Source organism: Canis lupus, chromosome 23 (assembly GCF_048164855.1).
Source record: "Canis lupus baileyi chromosome 23, mCanLup2.hap1, whole genome shotgun sequence".
In the NCBI taxonomy this organism is placed as follows: domain Eukaryota; kingdom Metazoa; phylum Chordata; class Mammalia; order Carnivora; family Canidae; genus Canis; species Canis lupus.
In genome coordinates, this window is record NC_132860.1 from 43,360,744 (window position 1) to 43,379,425 (window position 18,682).

The 18,682-nt window shown below is 39.2% G+C and overlaps 1 protein-coding gene and 1 pseudogene across 1 annotated transcript in view; one reads left to right on the forward strand and one right to left on the reverse strand.

Annotated features, from left to right (window-relative positions):
• Window positions 1-3,625, reverse strand: part of LOC140615148 (keratin, type II cytoskeletal 8 pseudogene) — a 133,489-nt pseudogene extending 129,864 nt beyond the window's left edge.
• LOC140615341 (uncharacterized) overlaps window positions 1-18,682 on the forward strand; it is a 37,202-nt gene that overhangs the window by 8,282 nt on the left and 10,238 nt on the right. Inside the window, exons 3-4 of the mRNA XM_072795236.1 lie at window positions 2,995-3,150; window positions 3,256-3,898. Coding sequence (XP_072651337.1) covers window positions 2,995-3,150; window positions 3,256-3,898 — 799 coding nt within the window. The remainder of the gene's footprint in view (window positions 1-2,994; window positions 3,151-3,255; window positions 3,899-18,682) is intronic.

An 18,682-nucleotide genomic window follows, 5' to 3' on the forward strand; every position in this document is an offset into this window, starting at 1 on the left:
TACCTTTTGCTAGAGAAAAGTGCTCATCACTGCAAGACATAGCCAAAACAAAGCTTATCTTTTTTTTTCTCTTGTGTTTATTTTTTTTTACTTTTATTGTTTATTTTAATCCCAATATAGTTAACATAGTGTTATATTAATTCCACACGTACAATATAGTGATTCAACAATTCCATATATTACTCAGCACTAAGGTGCACTCTTATTCTCCTTCATCTACTATGTTCATCCCCCCACTCACTTCCATGAGATAACCATCAGTTTGCTCTTTATAGTCAAGAATCTAGTTTTTGGTTCTTGTCTCCCTCAATCTCTCTCTCCCCCTTTTCCCCCCTTGTTTGTTTTGTTTCTTAAATTCCACATGTGAGGGAAATCATATGGTATTTGTCTTTCTCTGGCTGACTTACTTTACTTAGCATTATTCTCTAGCTCCATTTATATCCATGTAACGGCAAGATTGTTTTTTAATGGCTACATAATATTCCATTGTATATTATATCACATCTTCTTTATCCATTCATTTGTTGATGGACAATTGGACTGCTTCCATATGTTGGCTATTGTAAATGATGCTGCAATAGGCATAGGGGTGCATGTATCCTTTTGAAGTAGTGTTTTTGTATTTTTTGAGTAAACACTCAGTAGTGTGATTACTGCATCACAGGGTAGTTCATTTTTAACTTTTTGAGGAAGCTCCATACGGTTTTTCATAGTGGCTGAACCAATTCTATCAACAGTGCATGAGGGTTCCTTTTTCTCCACATTCTCTCTAACACTTGTTTCTTGTGTTTTTGATTTTAGTCATTCTGACAGGTGTGAATTGATTTGCTGTAGTTTTGATTTGCATTTCCTTGATGGTGAGTGATGTTGAGCATCTTTTCATTCTGCCTGTTCTTTCTCGGTGGCATCACAGTCCCATACCAGAGGAAAAACAAAGTCTGGATTGAGACAAACATGAGCCTAAAAGTCATGAGCAATTGATCATCCATCTACACATTTAATCCTGGAAATTCAAGTTACTAAAGTAAAAACTGGGGACCTCCTTTGGGTTTCATTATGGAGTTCCAACAGTCTCAGATCCCAGATCCCAGATATTTCAGACTCAGAGATCCATTACAGCTTAAGATATTGCTCAGTAAATTATATAGCTTCATGTATTGGAAATTCCCCAAGGCCTTCCAATGGGACTCCAGGAGTTAAAATTTGTTGAGGTCCAACTCTCCTGTTAAAATTACCAAGGACGGCCTATTTCTCTGGCCAAATATGCTATACTCCAACAGCACTTATCTTTTCAATATACCACGCCCTCTTGTAATTCGGGACACATTTGGGTTTTATCAAACCCTGTTCCAACACCACCACTATTAATCCAAAATACACACACATGCATTTCTTCCTATGGAAAATTCTTAATCACCTTTAAGAGTTCAAACCAAATACTGGCTCCTCTGTGTCAACAGAGGTCTATGGGCAGAGGTCCCATATCATGCTGTTCACAATTCCATTTTGAAATTTAACACATTATATTGTAAGATAAATATTTACATCGTTTCCCCAACTAATCAATGAATTCCTCAAGGATAGAGGCTGAAACCTATCTTCTTGCCACAAAGCCTTACAAGGTGATAAGAACACAGTCAGATTAATAAATACTGAGTAAATAAAAACATGGTTGAATGGAACAAACCGTACCCCATCCTAGACTATTTCATAGCCACACCACCTCAAGGGTCACCTATCAAGATAATCATCCTCAAGTGGAACCAGTTTACTTTGGATCTGAAGTTAATCTTTAAAAGGAAACTCTGGGGACATTTAATCCTCCATTGGTTTAGGGATGTTAGGAGAAGCCCTAAGTTTTTTTGAATTACAATGATAGATTAGATAAATAGATAGATATTCCAAGAAGCTCTGGGGTTTTGGTGAAATATCTGTGGTTTTAAGGCAAAAGAAATATTCCATCTCTGGCACAACCTCAAGTACCAGGAGCTGACTTCTCTTAATGAAGTGTTAACGAAGTGTTAGCACAGACCAGAACATTGCTGATTTGTATACTGCTTGGCTAATAGTGTTAAAATAGGATGTTAAATTCTCTTTTATGTCAAAGAACTAAAATGCCCGTTGAGATTATTGATTCTTTTTTTTTTTTTTTGAGACTGTTCCTACAAAATAATCTGGTAAATTAAAAGGGATTCATTCGATCACTCAGGGATGGTTACAATTCTAATTTTCAAACACAATGCATTTCTTCACTGTACCCAGAAACTAAAAGGTTGGATAGCTTTGAGTTTCACAGACAACTTTCTGGTCCTGAAAAGTTGAGATTTTGTATACTAGAGAAAGAGTTAATAAGCATTAGGTCCAAAGTCACTAAACCCAATCATTCACTCTTGACCATACTGGGAGTAAGGCATGAGTGCTAATGGTCATGTCGCATCACTGTTTTTTTAAAATACAGTGCAGGGATCCCTGGGTGGCGCAGCGGTTTGGCGCCTGCCTTTGGCCCAGGGCGCGATCCTGGAGACCCGGGATCGAATCCCACGTCGGGCTCCCGGTGCATGGAGCCTGCTTCTCCCTCTGCCTGTGTCTCTGCCCCTCTCTCTCTCTCTGTGTGTGACTATCATAAATAAATAAAAATTTAAAAAAAATAATAAATAAAATACAGTGCAACTACCTTCTAAACTATGCTCGATCAGCAAAGTAGCTTAAATATAAATTTATAGCTATATTAATACATAAATACCTACACATTACATAAAGTCATTTTGTAGCATATTTATTTAATATGGATATCTATACATTTAAACACTTAAATGTGCATATTAAACAATCTAAAATGAGGTTCTTCTCATGATTTCAAAGTATACACTGATGATAAATACAAATTCACATCTGCATTTTATCTTCCTACTAGTATTACACGCACGTATCCGCCGGGAACGTCAAACTCAGCAACTCAACAACCACAAACCCGTACTTTCCATCTTCTTTCAGGCCGATATCTAGCTGCCCGGTGAACCGGCTAAAGGCACCCCGTTTCTCCATTTCCCACCGCTCGCCACGTTGGAATGAATCACCAATTCCAACTGGACCTCCCGAATGTTTCCCAGAAGACGCCCCGTATTCCGTGCCTAGGACCTCCTCCCCGGTGTAACCCCCCCCCCCCCCGTCCCCCCTCTGGATCGCTCACCGACTGCTGAGCGCGCTCTTCTCTGGCGGCTGCCCTCCACCCGCTTCCGCCCGCGGGTCCTGGAGGCTCCCAGCGCCGCCTGGCTTCGGTCCGGGGTCGGCGGCGCACGCGGTGGCGGCCCGGCTCGCTCGCGCCTCATCCCCGCGGCGGTCTCGCCCTCTGCGTTCCCCGGCACCGAAGCCCTCGGGCGCCGTTCCGCACAGCACGACGGCTGTTACCTGCCGTGTGAGGGGGGCTGCGCTGTGTCTACGCTTCCAGGCCTCTCCCCGGAACTCTCCGGCCGTCGTAGCCCTCGAGAACTCCCGTCTGAACTCGGACCTCCTCTGCAAAGCCTTCCGTGCCTCGGCTTCCGTCCACGTGACTACCTTGAAGCGAGGCGCAGCGTTACTCGCGCTCCTTTGCCGTGTCCGGTTGGGGCGCCGGGAGCGGGGGTTCCGGCGAGGCCCGGCGGCGGCCCGCCCGGAAACAGGAGCCGGCGTCGAGGTTCCGCGCGCTGCCGCCCTTGGCCGCCTGCCCCGGCTTCGCAGGGCTGTTCCGCTCGCAGGTCCCCCAGCCGGAGCCGCTTTCCGGGGCACAGCCCCGCGCTGGTCCTGTGCGGCCGAGACCGCGGGCGGCCGCGTGCCTCAACCCGGATGCGGCCTCCTAGAAAACCCTGACTCGGGGCCGGTGCAGCGGGCCCTCGTCTTGCCGCTTCCCTCCCGCAGCCTGGTAAGTCCGTCCCTTACTTAGTAACCTGCCACGTACGGATGTGGGCTGGCGGGCTCTTCTGTGGCCCAGGCCACGTGTGGGACTGGGCAGGCCCCAGCCGGCCGCCGACCTCTGACCTCCGACCTCTGACCTCCGTGCGGGGAGGCTGGACGCCGCGCGACGCCCCGGGGAGGCGGGCGGGTTACCACGGAGGCCGAGGGTGGCCGCGCGGAGGGGAAGCGCCGCGGCCACGTCCCCGGCCACGCGGGCGGCCTCTCCCGGGGGGGTTCGCGGGCGCTCGGGGCAGGAGGCTGCGCGAGCCAGGGCGAGGACGGCCGGGTGCCCGCCGGCGGGGTGCAGGACATACCTAAAAACCAGGCCCTGGTGGCCTGAGACCAGACAGTTGGCTCCGTGAAGGCAGGGGCTGTGTGTGTTTGTTGTTTATATCTCCTAAGCCTGATTCGTGTCCTGGCAGAGAGTGGTTGAATGAATGAATGAATGAATGAATGAACTTTCTTGTTCGCTTCTAGTTTCTCTTCAGAAATTCTTTCAGTTCATAGGCAGGAGTGACTAAGCTAACGTCGTCCAACCTGTTCTTGCTTTCTTCTTTTCCACACTGTTCATTTACTTCACTAATTCTCATGTGATACCTTCCCCTGCCCCTCTTTGCATGGTTCTTAAAACTAATTCCAGAAATTGACGACTTCAGGATGGTCTCTATTACCTGTTCTATTAATTCTGTGCCTGGCTGTACTTCAGGTTCTACTGGATGGGTCTGTGTAATGCAGGAACATAGGGCTCACCTCTCTAATACATACATGGTGAAACTACTTGCTTTAATTTTCTCTCTCCACTCAGTTGTGGAGGGAAAGGACCAAAAACACATTCTGGGCTTCCTGTTCTTCCTGATATAACATCCAACTTGAATACCTGAGAAACCTTCCCCACAGAGCAGAAATAATTATTTCTGCCTTATTTCTTGTACTCTGTTAGTGTACGAGGAGCTGTAACACAACAGTGAACCGGATATAATCCTGCCTTCAAGGGCTGTGGAGATGTGTGAAGAAATAAGACAAGAAACCAGACTACAGCTCAGTTGTGGAAAATGTTGTAATTCCCTCAAGAGCATTACTCTCAGACCGGGGGTCTCAAGGGCAGGACACCTGCCCAACTCCAGCAGAAGTGGAACTCAAGCATTCCAGGACTGTCTCTGCCCTGCGCCTGATGCAGGGGTGCCTGCCAGTGCCCTGGAGGCAATTAGCAGGTGTGTTTGTAGCCCTTCAACCACAAAGCAGAACAAGCAAGGTGCAGGCACTGCCTTGATGGGATTGCCTGTTAGGAGGGCGTTTAGTTCTTGGGATAGAATTTTAGGCTACTCAAACAGGAGACACACACACGCACACCCCAAACTCCTAACTGTACTTGTTAAGAAGAATGTCAGAGTTATCAGGCCCTGGTTCAACACAGTGCATAGCTCAAAAAAAAAAAAAAAAAAAAAATAGCTCCCCTCTCTAAGAATCATGCAAGTGGTGACAACTGAGCCATGCCTCAGAAAAGAGCAGGCTAGCTTTCTTAAGTATGTTAACCAACTAGTGTGGCAGTTAATAAGACTTTGAAGCTGGAGCTTAGAAGCCTTTAAGGGGATGGAGAACTTAGTAAACATTTATCCATGCCTTGATGTATTCATTCATTCATTCATTCATTCATTCAATAAACACTAATGGGGAAACTACTGTGTGTGAGGAAATATACTAGTACATAGAGAGACAATTATGAATAAGGCCAACCCCTACCATCAAAGGGCTTACCATTTAGAAATTCAAGGAACCTTCACTTATGATAGAATGTTCCATGTGCACTGAATACCAACGAAATGGAGCAGAAGCAGTTAACCCAGGTTTGAGGGATCATGGAAAGCTCCTTGGTCAAGTCAGCTTCTGCACTCAATCTTGAAGGATTTAGAAGAAGGCTTGCATTTGCATTGGTTAACTCAGACTTTCGTGCACACCCCTCTGCATTAACTCTGTACTGCAGGGGTTCTGGTGGTCCTCCCCTGAGAAAAATGGAGATGTGTTGTAGAAGCACAGAACAGGGCTAGATGGCATTGGCTCACTTGTGTGATGGTGTTATTAAGTGAACATCAGTCCCAACGGCAGTGTTTACAGAGTAAATAAAAATATGCAGATGTTTCATTCATGCAAACTTATTGCTGAAGGTATTCTTCATTGGGACCACAGACCTCTCCTCTAAGCTTTTGAGGCATAAAAGTCTCTGTTTCACACCTGGAAGTCTGTATCTACTTGTGCCTGATTGAGTGATCCTGGAACAACAGAGAATAAGATTACTTCTCAATCTCCTTACTGGTTGGTTCTGAAATAGAGAGTTGTTGGAATAGACATACTTCATGTTCTTCTAAAGGAGGGTTTTAATGTCATTTTTATTTTATTTATTTTATTGACTTTTAGTCACAGCTTAAAAATCAGACCTGCACATTTAAAAATACTTTTCTCAATAGCTGCCATTGTTCCCAGCACAAAATCTTTGTGTAACCTTTTGAGCCAATATATTTATGAACATATTCTGTTTGTGATGGACGTTTAAATTGTTGGGACTAAGCACACAAAGTGTTTCCTTGGGTTACCCCCAAGGGAATAGTATTGAGATGAGGACGAGCTCCATTTTTCACTTTGAACATTTCAGAAGTTAGGGTTTCTTTTTTTGTAATATAAAATACAATAAAGATGGAGGCTATCACTGCCAAATTGTGATACTATGATGAGACCCAGGAGAATATGATATATTTCCATGTCTGGGAAATTTTCTCTTACAAAAGACAAATAATGATAAAGAAATACTGCATAACTAAGAGTCCAGGTGCAACAGTGGATTGAAAATTAAGCTCATGTGTTATTGCCATAATCCCCCTTTGCTGTGGGTGTCAAAGGCATAGCACAGAGAAGCTGCAACATTGTTAGTAATCTTAAGAATCAGTGAGCAAATATTGTACCAACATCAGTTTAATCTCCCAAGCAAACACCACCTGCACAGACATCACTCCATTGATGAGTCAAACATGTGAAACTCTAAGGCACATTCTGTTCTCCAAATCTTAGAATTATGGTCTCTTAAAGAAGAACCATAAAAATACATGGAAATATTTGTAAGAACAACATAAATAATGTTAAATAATTTTTTCTCCACAATCCAGTCCACTCCACATGACTGGGCCAAAGTCCTTGAAAGCATCTATTGATATCAGAGAAACCAGCTGAGTCTTTGGAAACACACATCCAAAATAGGATTTTGTAACATGAAACAAGATTATTGACAATTTAATCTGTAATGGATTAAACCAGAAGAAATGGCAGAAGCAACATGCTGAAGTAGAATCATGATTAGGTTGTTTCATAGGTTATGTAGTGTATACTACTGTAAACAACTCTGATCCAGGGAATCAAAGAATGGAAGTTCTAGGAATGCCTATGTTGCTAACTGCAGGCAGGAAAGTCACCTCACCTCAGACAAGATGATACTTGCCCTTATGCATTATAAGGCACAGGACTTGAAGAATGCAACCACAGGATTTCCTGCAAACACTTGAGAAATGTCAGAGCTCTTTTGTAAGGAAAATACCATCCCCACCTAAAAATACTCCTACTTCTGAAGCCTCTATGGGTTGTCCCTCTGACTTAGCAAAAATATAAGTAAAGTTCTAATGTTTTATAACGTAATGACAGCTCTGCCTCCCTCATGTCTAGTGTCTAAAGCATGAGTTTCATATTAGCCAATATCGTGGAATAGCTGTACTGTGACTGGTTGTTAAGTAGTTCGATCATGAATTGTCTGTGAGCCAGCACCTGCCAACAGCTGGCCTCAGACATCTGATATTTGAAAAAGACAGTCTAATGGGCATGCTACATACTCCTTCTCCTATAGGTTCCAAGCTTGCTGCATTTTCAGCTAAACCACCAAGAAGAAATGTACTCAGACCAAATGATCTCAGTTCTCTGTAGAAATGCCTTTACTGATTGTTGATACAAGGTTTTACCCTGAGCCTTTACAAAGGGTCAATATGAAAACTTTCTCATCAGTATTTCTGCTGTTTTTGTACAGCTGTAGCCAGTGTCCACTGTGCTTGCAAATATCACTTTTAAAAGGCATGACAGAAAGCCACCCCATTTAACTTAATTCTAAGAAAAGGTTTCTTTCTGTCTGTAAATGTATATGCTTTCATTTGTCTGTAGTGAACATGAAGTAACTCATGAGGTTTCCTTTTAGAGCTAAATTTAGACATACCTTAGAAATGAACTCACCCTGGGTTTATGACACTATTTTGGAGGAAGGGCTGGGTTCAGATAGCGTTTCTTCTGTTCTAGTCATCAACTATCCATTGTACATGATGTTTAACCTGGAAGTTGCTTTCTATTATTTTTCAAATTTTGGAGGCATAAAGCTGAGGGTAAGTAGAAAAAGAACCACAATACACTGAACATTTACTCTCTGCCGGGTAGTTACATATATAACCTTAGGTGATATTCAATACCATCGTAATCTATATTAAAGATGAAATTCAGATATGTCAAATAACATAATCAGTGTTACAGAGCTAGTAAGAGTGGAGCTGATATTTGAACCCAGATCTTTTCTGCGTTTGTCCAAAGTACATGCTCCTATTTAGGACTCTGCTGTATATTTATTAAACATTAATTTTTAAATGAAGCTTTTTTTAAGCATGACTATTAAGTTAATAATTAAGTACCTATTCTTCTTTGCAATACCATTGTGAGGGTAAAATAAAATTAAAGCATGAAAGTACTTTGAAAGAATTTTAAAACCGTACACAAATGTGAAATGTTTTATTATCTATTACTCCATTATACTCATCATTGTAAGATTTAAATTTCTATATTAAAATCTAAGGGTTGTATATAAGTATGCAACTCTAAGTCTTGAGTGCTTCACTGTTTATTACAACTGGCCTTTGAACAACATGGCTTTGCATTGTGCAAGTCCACTTATGCATGGATTTTTTCCCCCCGGTAAATGAGGTACTGTAAATGTGTTTTTTTCTTATGATTTTCTTTATGATATTTTCTTTTCTCTAGTTTACTTTATTATAAGAATACTGTATATAAGACATATACAAAATATATGTTAATTGACTGTTTATATTACTGGTAAGGCTTTTAGTCAATGGTAGCTATTAGTAGCTAAGTTTTGGGAGTCAAAAGTTATACATGGATTTTCAACTGCAAGGGGGGTTGGCACTTCTAACCCATACATTGTTCAAGAGTCAAATATAGTATTCAACAATGATTTTTAATCAATGGAAAGCTGAAAAGAACTTTGGTAAAAGTGCCTTGGATGTTAAGTAGTTTACTGAAATTCATTAATAAATGACATTCTAAATTAAACTTCATCTCATAAAATTCCTATTCTGATAAAGAAATCATTCTTATCCCATACATATAGCACCTTCCTATGAACCACATGAAAACATCCATTTGAAAATCCTACAGTGGTCCTCTGACCTGAAAATAGCTGTTTCAAAGAAAAGATGTAGAGAAACTATTTTTTCCTATGTCCTAAGATACACCTTTCAGACTTTATGAAATGATCAACTATCTCTACACACAGACAAGAACAGCCCATTCATTCTTTACCCCAAATCCTCAGGCAATAAAGTACAACCTCATCATGCCTGATCTTATTTCATTAATACCTCTTTCTTCTCATTTCAGCACTTTATCCTTCCAGAAAATGACTTCTGCTGCTATTTCAGCTCTGGATACTAATTATATTTTTCATTTTGTCTGTTAGTCCTACTTCCTTTGGCTTATCTGTAAGAAAATATTTTAAAACATACTGCATTATAAAACATGAATATTTTCTAAGCATCAGCTGCAAGTATAGCACAATGAAGACATCACTATATTAGAAAGATTCTGGTGCTATTCCATTATTAAGAAGGTAAACAACTCAGAAAGAAGATTGCAGGACTGGATAATATTTACATAAAGCTTAATTCCTTCAGTAGGACGTTTAGCAAACTACAGACAAAATATTTTCTCTATCTTATTTTTAGCTTCATGAATTACAAGAATGTCCTCACCTAACTCTTGCCCACACTTTATCATTACTGGTGGTCAGAGTACATATTTTTGTCTTACTTCACTTGTATTTTTAGAGGTCCTTGGCATCTGCAAAATCAGATATTATGGGGTGAGATGTGTCACAGAAGCTTTTGGTGCTCTATAAATGATAAATATAAATAAATAATAACATATCACCCTTAAATCAGGGTAACAAAGACAATTCTAGGCAGCTGCTGACACTGTTAGAGAAGTGGTAGGAAAAAAGTTGGGTTTGCAGAGACAAGACATGCCATCCTTTTCTGAGTTCTATGTCTGATCCAAAAGACCATTTAGGAGGGACTGCCTGTTGAACAATGTTGACACATCAGTCTGGAAAATATCACTACTCCCTTAAAACCAATACAAATGGAGAAAAATAGTAAAAAAAAAAATAAGGAAGCATCTGAATATACTTGACAGTTCCCCTTATCAAAAAGCAGAGCCTGAGACAGAGATTTGGATGCAATCTAGAAGGCACAGAAGGAAGCAGAATGGGAGAGAGAGAACCAAGGACATGGTATCAAGTGAAGCCTAGCGTTGGCCTGGTATATTACTGTTAGGTGAGACTATAGAACAAAACTTGGCAGGATTTTCTGTAAAGGGCAAGATAGCCTCTCATAACTACTCAGCTTTGCCATTATAGCACAAGAGCAGCCACAGACAATAAAATAGATGAGTCTGGCTTTGTACCAATAAAACTCTATTTACAGAAGCATTCAGTGGGCCAGATTTGGCCCCCAAAGCCATGGTTTGATGATTCATTCTCTAGAATACAAATCATAACCACAGAATTGCCTACCCCTTCTTCCCACCCCAGAGGCAAGGAGTTTGGCCTTTTGTCTCTATATCAGTCATTCATCAGCCATGGAGCTGTCGAGGTCCTGCCTAACCCCCCAAGACAAGATGGTCCCCATCAACTTGGACAGTAGTAGTTCCCAAACTTCACTCAGAATCAGAATCACATAGAGTTCTATGGAACACTTATTTCTGGGCCCCACACATAGGGTATCTAATTCAGTCTAATTCAGTAGTTCTGGACTAGAGTCTGAGAATTTGCATTTGTAGCAAGTGTCCCAGTGAGGTTAATGCTACTTTTTTGTGGAATCACTCTTTGAGATCATGAAGTTCAGACAGTTCTCCAAAAGAGGGGAAGTTGTGAGCCTTTTGCAAACAACACTCAACAGCTAGAAGCCTGATGCATTGACTTAGTGGAAGGTGTCTTAGTAGGGCATCAGTAGCATCTAATACAATACTTTGACAAGTGTGCATCAGGAAAGATACAGACTTGTAAAAACATACTTCTGAATAAGGAAATGTTTATTCATGACCATTCTCCTTTTGATGAGGCTATCATTCTTGAACTGTCTTTTCCTAGCCTATTCTGATCCAGCCATTTCTTGATACTAAGTTATATTCATCTGGGTATTTTACTTATTTATATGTGTTTTCTACCATGTGTTTATTGATGCATTCATTGGTATTGGTTGGGCTACTAATCTTTGTTAAATTCTAATCTCCTAGAGAGCACAGACCATATTTTCTCCTAATTGTATAGCTATCAAGGGAAAAGAATTCTATGCACTTCATGGCTGCTTTGAATCAATATTTCCCTAGGGAAAATGAAACTCAGAGCATAGAGAAAATAAGGGTTTCTTTATTTAATTCTTCTCATAACTTCTTATTCTTAACCTGTATTTCTGTTATCATAAAATATATTCCCAGACAATTGATATTAAGAGTGTAAACACTGAATCTCTCACTAAATTTGTTCTTATGCATATTATGGCCCAAGTATTAATGCCTTCCTGTGCATACTCTAATTCTGGCTCATAAAGTCATTGTCAGGAGACCAAAGCAGAAAGAAAAATCTTAATCTGTACCTTATGAAGTTCTCTGAAGCACATTTAGTTTGAGGGCAAAGAGTAGATCACTGTGTTGTGATCTACTTATCTTTCTTACTATCCTTGAAGATAGTAAGGAAGAGAAATGAGGAAATAGAAGATAGAAAGGAGAGAAATGAGGCTTGCTGTTGTGACTGGTTAACTACTTAACCACTTTCTAGAGTGAAGTTAAGTCTACATAAAGGATAATTATTGATGGAGTTATTTCAAATGCAAGTGTTTAAATAAAAACAAACACAGTAGGCTGGGGAGTGAATACTGAGTTAGATGCTGGCTCATTTTAGGCAAAGCTAGAGATGGGGATTTGAGCTGCTGAATAAAATGTGGGATATTATATTGTATTAGTCAAAGCAATACAAACTGCAGAAGTAAGTCTAGCCAAAATATTTTAAGAAACAACAAGGGTCAAAAGTCAAGCAAAGGGAACTAATAATACCAAGAGAAAAAGAGCTGGATAAATAAAAACTTGATATCAGAGATAATTCTTTGAACAAACATACCAGTAGACTGCGTATGAACTTCGGGATAGGTCAATTAAAATTAACCAAACTTAAAGACAAAGATGAAAGAGAGAGAATCAGAACAGAGCATCAAAGAGCTACGGTACAAAATCAAATGGTCTAACATATATGTAATTGGAGTTATAGAATGAGAAGGGCAGACTTCTCATCAGAAATACTGTGACCTAGAAGGAGATAGTACATTGCAATAAAAGTGCCAAAAGCAAGAATCTGTCAGTTCAGAATTCAATTCAACTCAGCAAAGTTATCCTTCAAAAAGGATAGGCAAAACAAATACTTTTTCAGAAAAACAAAACAAAATATTGCCAACAGATTTGGATGGCAGTAATTTTAAATGAAGATGGTATGGAGAAATCTAAAGCATGAGAAATGATAAAAATGAGAATAAATATAAATATATATAAAATAATGAATATATGTACTGTCTAAGGCATAAGAAGTAACAATATATATTGAATGGTTTGTAGCATATGAGAACCAACAATAGCACAGAGTGAGAGGAAAGAAATTGCTTTAAGGTTCATATACTCCATATGAATTAATATAATATTATGTGCAGGTACACTATTATGAGTTAAAGATATATTGTATATATTGTAAACCTAGAGTAATCCCCAAAAACTTTATAAAGGTGAGTTAACTGAAAAACCAAGTGGAAGTGAAAAATAATCCAAAAAATGTTCAATTAATCCAAAAGAAGTCAGGAAAAGCAGGAAAAAAGGAACAAAGAACAGATTGGACAAATAGAAAGATGGTATATTCAAATCAAATCATCCTAAAAATTACATAAAATATAAACTGAATGCTCTAATTAATTAACGAATGATAATGTAAAAAATATAACTACAACATGATAGCATTTTTGTAAGCCTCAAAAATGAGCAAAACTAAACAAAACCCTTTCTAAGGATGTTTTTAGGGGCACTTGAATGGCTCAGTTGGCTCAGATTGTGATCCCGGGGTCCTGGGATCAAGTCTTGCACTGGGCTCCGCACAGGGAGCCTGCTTCTCCCTCTGCCTAGTTCTCTGCCTCTCTCTTTGTGCCTTTCATGGATAAATAAATAAAATCTTTAAAAAGAAAAAGGATATATTTACATGTATACATATTTAAAATGTAAATAATAAAATTCACAATAGAGATTACATACAGAAAAGAGATCAAGAACACAGAATTTGAAGGAAAAACAGCAACTTCAGTGATATAGTAAAATTCTGGTTCTTAAGTTGGTGTTGAGTATACACTGCATTACTATGCTCTAATATTTACATATGCATTCCTATATTTTGTCATGTGTGTTAAATAAAATAGTTTCAAATACAAGATTGTATGAACAACTAAATATAGAAAGGGCCCTCAAAGTAAGGTAGACTGATTTTCAAAACACAAAGAAAGAAAGGGTTTCTAGAACTATACTGAAGTGAGAGATCCCATAAAAATTTAGTTAAACAAAAATTTTTGAACATATATTGTATCTGCAAGATGCTGAGCTATGCTGTGTTCACAAAATTATGAATAAGACACCGTTCCCAACTTTCAACAACTTACAGTATAGTGGAGGAGTTCTCAAATCTCTGTCTAAAAATAGTATGTTATTTGGATATACCTGGAAATAACCCAGGGGTAGGTCACAAAAAGGGAGTTAGTGAAGATACAAATGAGGTAAGATTGGCCATGAGTTGAAAACTTTTGAAGCTCTGTGATAGATACAGTGTGTTCATCGACCTGTTTTTCAACATCTATATATGTTCAGAATTTCTCCTAATAAGTAGTTTTGTTCTGTGTGTTTTACAAAACCTATCTGGTTCCATACTTTTAAATTAAAAACTAAGATGAGGAATTGGTGAACTTTTTGATCAACAGTGAAAAAACAAAGTGACAATTTCTTGATTCTAAAGTTCTTGACAAGCTAGAACCATAGGCTAAATAAAAGAGGAAAATATAATAGAGATTCAAGAAAAAGAAATAAAAGGCATATGTGTTGGAAAGGAAGACATAAAATTATCTCTTCTTGCAAATGACATGATTGTCTATGTAGAAAATCTCAAATAATTTTTTTAAAAAGCTATTAATTAGTGAGCAAGGTTGAAGAAAACAATGTCAATAAAAAATTTAATCATTTCTATATTCTAGCAGTGAATAATCAAATTTAAATTTTTTAAAGCACCATTTTTTTAAAGATTTTATTGATTTATTCATGAGAGACAGAGAGGCAGAGACATAGGCAGAAGGAGGCAGCTCCTGTGGGGAGCCCAATGCAGGACTCATTCCCAGGACCCCGAGATCATGACCTGAACTGAAGGAAGATGCTCAACCCCTGAGCCCCAGGTGCCCCTGAAGCATCATTTTCAACAGCTTCCAAAAAATGAAATATTGACGTACAAGTCTTATAAAGTAAGTGGAAGATCTCTATGCTGAAGATTACAAAACATTGACGAAAGAGATCAAAGGGGATCCCTGGTGGCTCAGCGGTTTGGCGCCTGCCTTCGGCCCAAGGCATGATCCTGGAGACCTGGGATCGAGTCCAACATCAGGCTCCCTGTGAGGAGCCTGCTTCTCCCTCTGCCTGTGTCTCTGCCTCTCTTTCTCTCTGTGTCTCTCATAAATAAATAAGTAAAATCGTTTAAAAAAAAAAAGAAAGAAAGAAATCAAAGAAGATCTAAGTAAATGGAGAAATAAACCAGTTTGCAGAATGGAAGGTTTGAAATTGTTATGTCACTTCTCTCCAAACTGATCTATAGATTCAAACATAATCCTAGGTGAAATCTCAGAAAGTTTTTTTTTTTTTCAGAAATTGGCAAACTCATTCTAAAATTTATATAGATAGGTAAAGCAACTAGAATAGTCAAAGCAATTTTGACAATTTTTCCAACTCTGTTGGAAGTTTTACATTACCTGATTTCCAAACATCATATCAAACTCTGTCTTTAGGTTCCAGTACCAATTCCAGTGTGGATGTCAGGAGCCCCACACATGTAACAAGCAGTGTGCTGACAGAAGCTGAGCATCCTACATTGAACTCAGTTCTGACACTGTCTACCCAGAGATAGCATCAGACCTCACAAGTGGAGGGGTCTTTCCTTCAAGACTGCCTGACAAATGCACTTCATATACCAGTCCCAAGTCTGGGTTGTTCCCTATACTTCTGGCCAACTGCCTATAAATAAGAGATTCCCAAGACTCCCTCCTCAAGTTTGCTTCACTTAATAGAGGGGTTCACACAACTCAAAAAAAAAATTTACTTACTAGAAGTATCAGAGGAACACTTATGTTTTACTTTCACTAGTTGATTACAGAGGGCTGTAACTCAAGAACAGTTAGGTGGAAGAGATGCTTAGGGCAAGATGTGGGGCAAGGGGCTCCCTTGCCCTCTCCCGGTGTGATTCTCTCCAGTACCTCCCTAGTTCACCAACCCAGGAGATCTCCAAACCCAGGCCTTTGGGGCTTTTATGAAACTTTCATTGCACAGGCACAATAGATTAAATACTTGGCCATTGGCAATTGATTGAACCACCAGGCCCTCTGCCCTTAAGGTCTGTGGAGTGGGACTGGAAATTCTAACTCTTGAAATCTTATAGTTGGTTCCTCTGGTGACTAGCCCCCATCCTCAGGTGATCTAGGGACATTCCAAAAGCCACCTCATTAACATAGCAAAAGAAACCTTTATCTTTCTCAACACCAAGGATCTGGGGAGCTGTGAGCCAAGAACTCTGGAGGAAAATCAAATACATACGAGAAATATATTTTAGTCATCTAGATAACCAAATATATACTCTTATAATTTACAATATCATACTATAGAAGTTAAGACAGTCTGAAGAGTCCAGAAATAGAAGCACACACATAGTATTAGTTTTTTATGAAGATGCAAAGGCAATTCAGTGGAGAAAGGAAAGTCGTTTCAACAAATGGTGCTGAGACAACTGTATAACAATGGGGAAAAGTTGGATAAAAAATGGGTTATTTTTTAAATGAACCTCAATCCATACTTCTCACTCTACAGAAATTAATTCAAAACAGATCATAGCCTAAATGTCAAACCTAAAATCACAAAATTTCTAAAAATACAAAGGAAAATCTTTGCATTCTTAAGTTAAACGTTAATTTCTTACATATAACACTCTAAGCACAACCCATAACAGAAAACATTTGATAAACTGGACTTCATCAAAATTAAGAACATTTATTCTTCAAAAGACAATATCGGGAGAATGAAAAGACAAACCACAGAAAAAGGAGAAAATGTTTGCAAATCACATTTCAAACAAAGAACATATCCAAATTATATAAAGAACTCTCAAAATTCAATAATAAATGGGGGAGATATTTGAATAGACATTCCATCAAAGAAGATATAAAGACTTCAAATAAATATATGTAAAGATGCATAATATCAGTAGTCACTAGAGAAAAGCAAAGTAAAACCACAGTAAGATACAACTATATATCTATTAAAAATCAAATCTAATTAAAAAGAATTCTGACAGTGCCAAGTGCTGACAGGATGGAGAGCAACTGGGGACGTCTGGGTACCTCAGAGTTTGAGCCTCTGTCTTTGGCTCAGGCATGATCCAGGGGTCCTGGGATGAGACCTGAATCAGGCTCCCTGCAGGGCACCTGCTTCTCCCTCTGTCTATGTCTCTGCCTCTATATGTCTCTCATGAATAAATAAATACAATCTTAAAAGCACCTGGAACTCTCATACATTGCAGGAAGTAAGGCAAAATAGTACAGCTAGTTTTTGGAAACACTTCGGTAATTCCTTATAAAATCAATATACACTTACCAAGTAATTTAGAAATCCCAGATATTTCTCCAAGTAGTTAAAAGCTTAGGTTAAAAAAAAAAAAAAAAAGATAGTCAAAAACATTTTTAGCAGTTTTATCTGTAATTGCCAAACTCTAGAAACAGCACAAGTGTCTCTCAACTGAGGAATAGATAAACCTGATGGTAATATATCTGTATGATGGAATAGTAGCAATGACAAGGAACAAACACCTGATACATGCAACATACTATAACTGAATCCCCAATGCATTCTGCTGAAAGGAAGAAGCCATAGTCAAAAACCTGAATGATTTCATTGAAATGACATCCTTGCAAAACCATAGAGACAGAAAACCAGAGCAGTGGTTGCCAGGAGTGGGAGACTGGTTGTTTACAAAACTGTTCTGGGGAATATTTTGGAGCAATAAAACTTTTCTTTATCATGATTGTAGTAGTGGTCACATAAATTTGTCAAAACTTGCAGAACTGTACCATAAAAATAGCAAACTTTATTATGTGCAAATCATGCCTAAATTTTTTAGTGGAAAAGATCCTCCTCCCAAAATAGAATAGGAATACTATAAAATATTTTGATTCACAAAATTCTTAAGCACAAAATGAGGAAGATATGGTTTAAAATACACCCAGGTAGAAAAAGACAAGAAATAATTATAAATTCAATAGGAGTAAACACTTTGGCATGGTTGACCCAAAGACATTTAACCTTTTTTTTTTTTTTTTTAGAATTTTATTTATTTATTTGAGAGAGAGAGAGAACCAACATGAACGGGGGGGGGGGGGGGGGGGGCGGGGAGCAGAGGGAGAGAGAGAAGCAGACTCCCTGCTGAGCAAGGAGCACAATGCAGGGCTTGATTCCAGGACCCTGAGATCATGACCTGAGCCAAAGGCAAGTGCTTAACCAACTGAGCCACCCAAGCCCCAAAAGTCATTTAACTCTTAACAGATGCATAGAATTCAAAATATGCCAGGGTTTAGTGCCCTATTATTTTGTACTACTGAGATTCTTCTGGGGCAAAAAAATCAAATCTGGGCCCAAGTGGTAGGAGGGATATGAACCAAGTACCACTATCTATAGTTGAATGGCCTTTTTCCAATATCACTTTGCTCAGAGAACACTGAGATCACTTTTGAAGTGACTTAGTCAGAACTTTAGGAATTGCTTCCTCCCTCCCCCCAGAAAAGTATCAGTAAAGCACCTACTCTGAGCCATGTACTGTATAGACATGGGAATATGACAGTAAACAGATAGATGTGTTTCCAGCTTCACAAAGACCTAGTTAAAGTTATGAAACTCAGTACTCTTTTCTCCAAACTGCAAAACCTATAGCTAGGAAAGTAGAAATGCAAAGAACAATACTGCTTGTCTTGTCTTATGTCCAGGAAACCCTCAGGTAGCCATGATCATGAGAAGGCAGCAAAAAATCTAATTGACTGCCTATTCCTAGAATTCAGTTCTGTTTGGT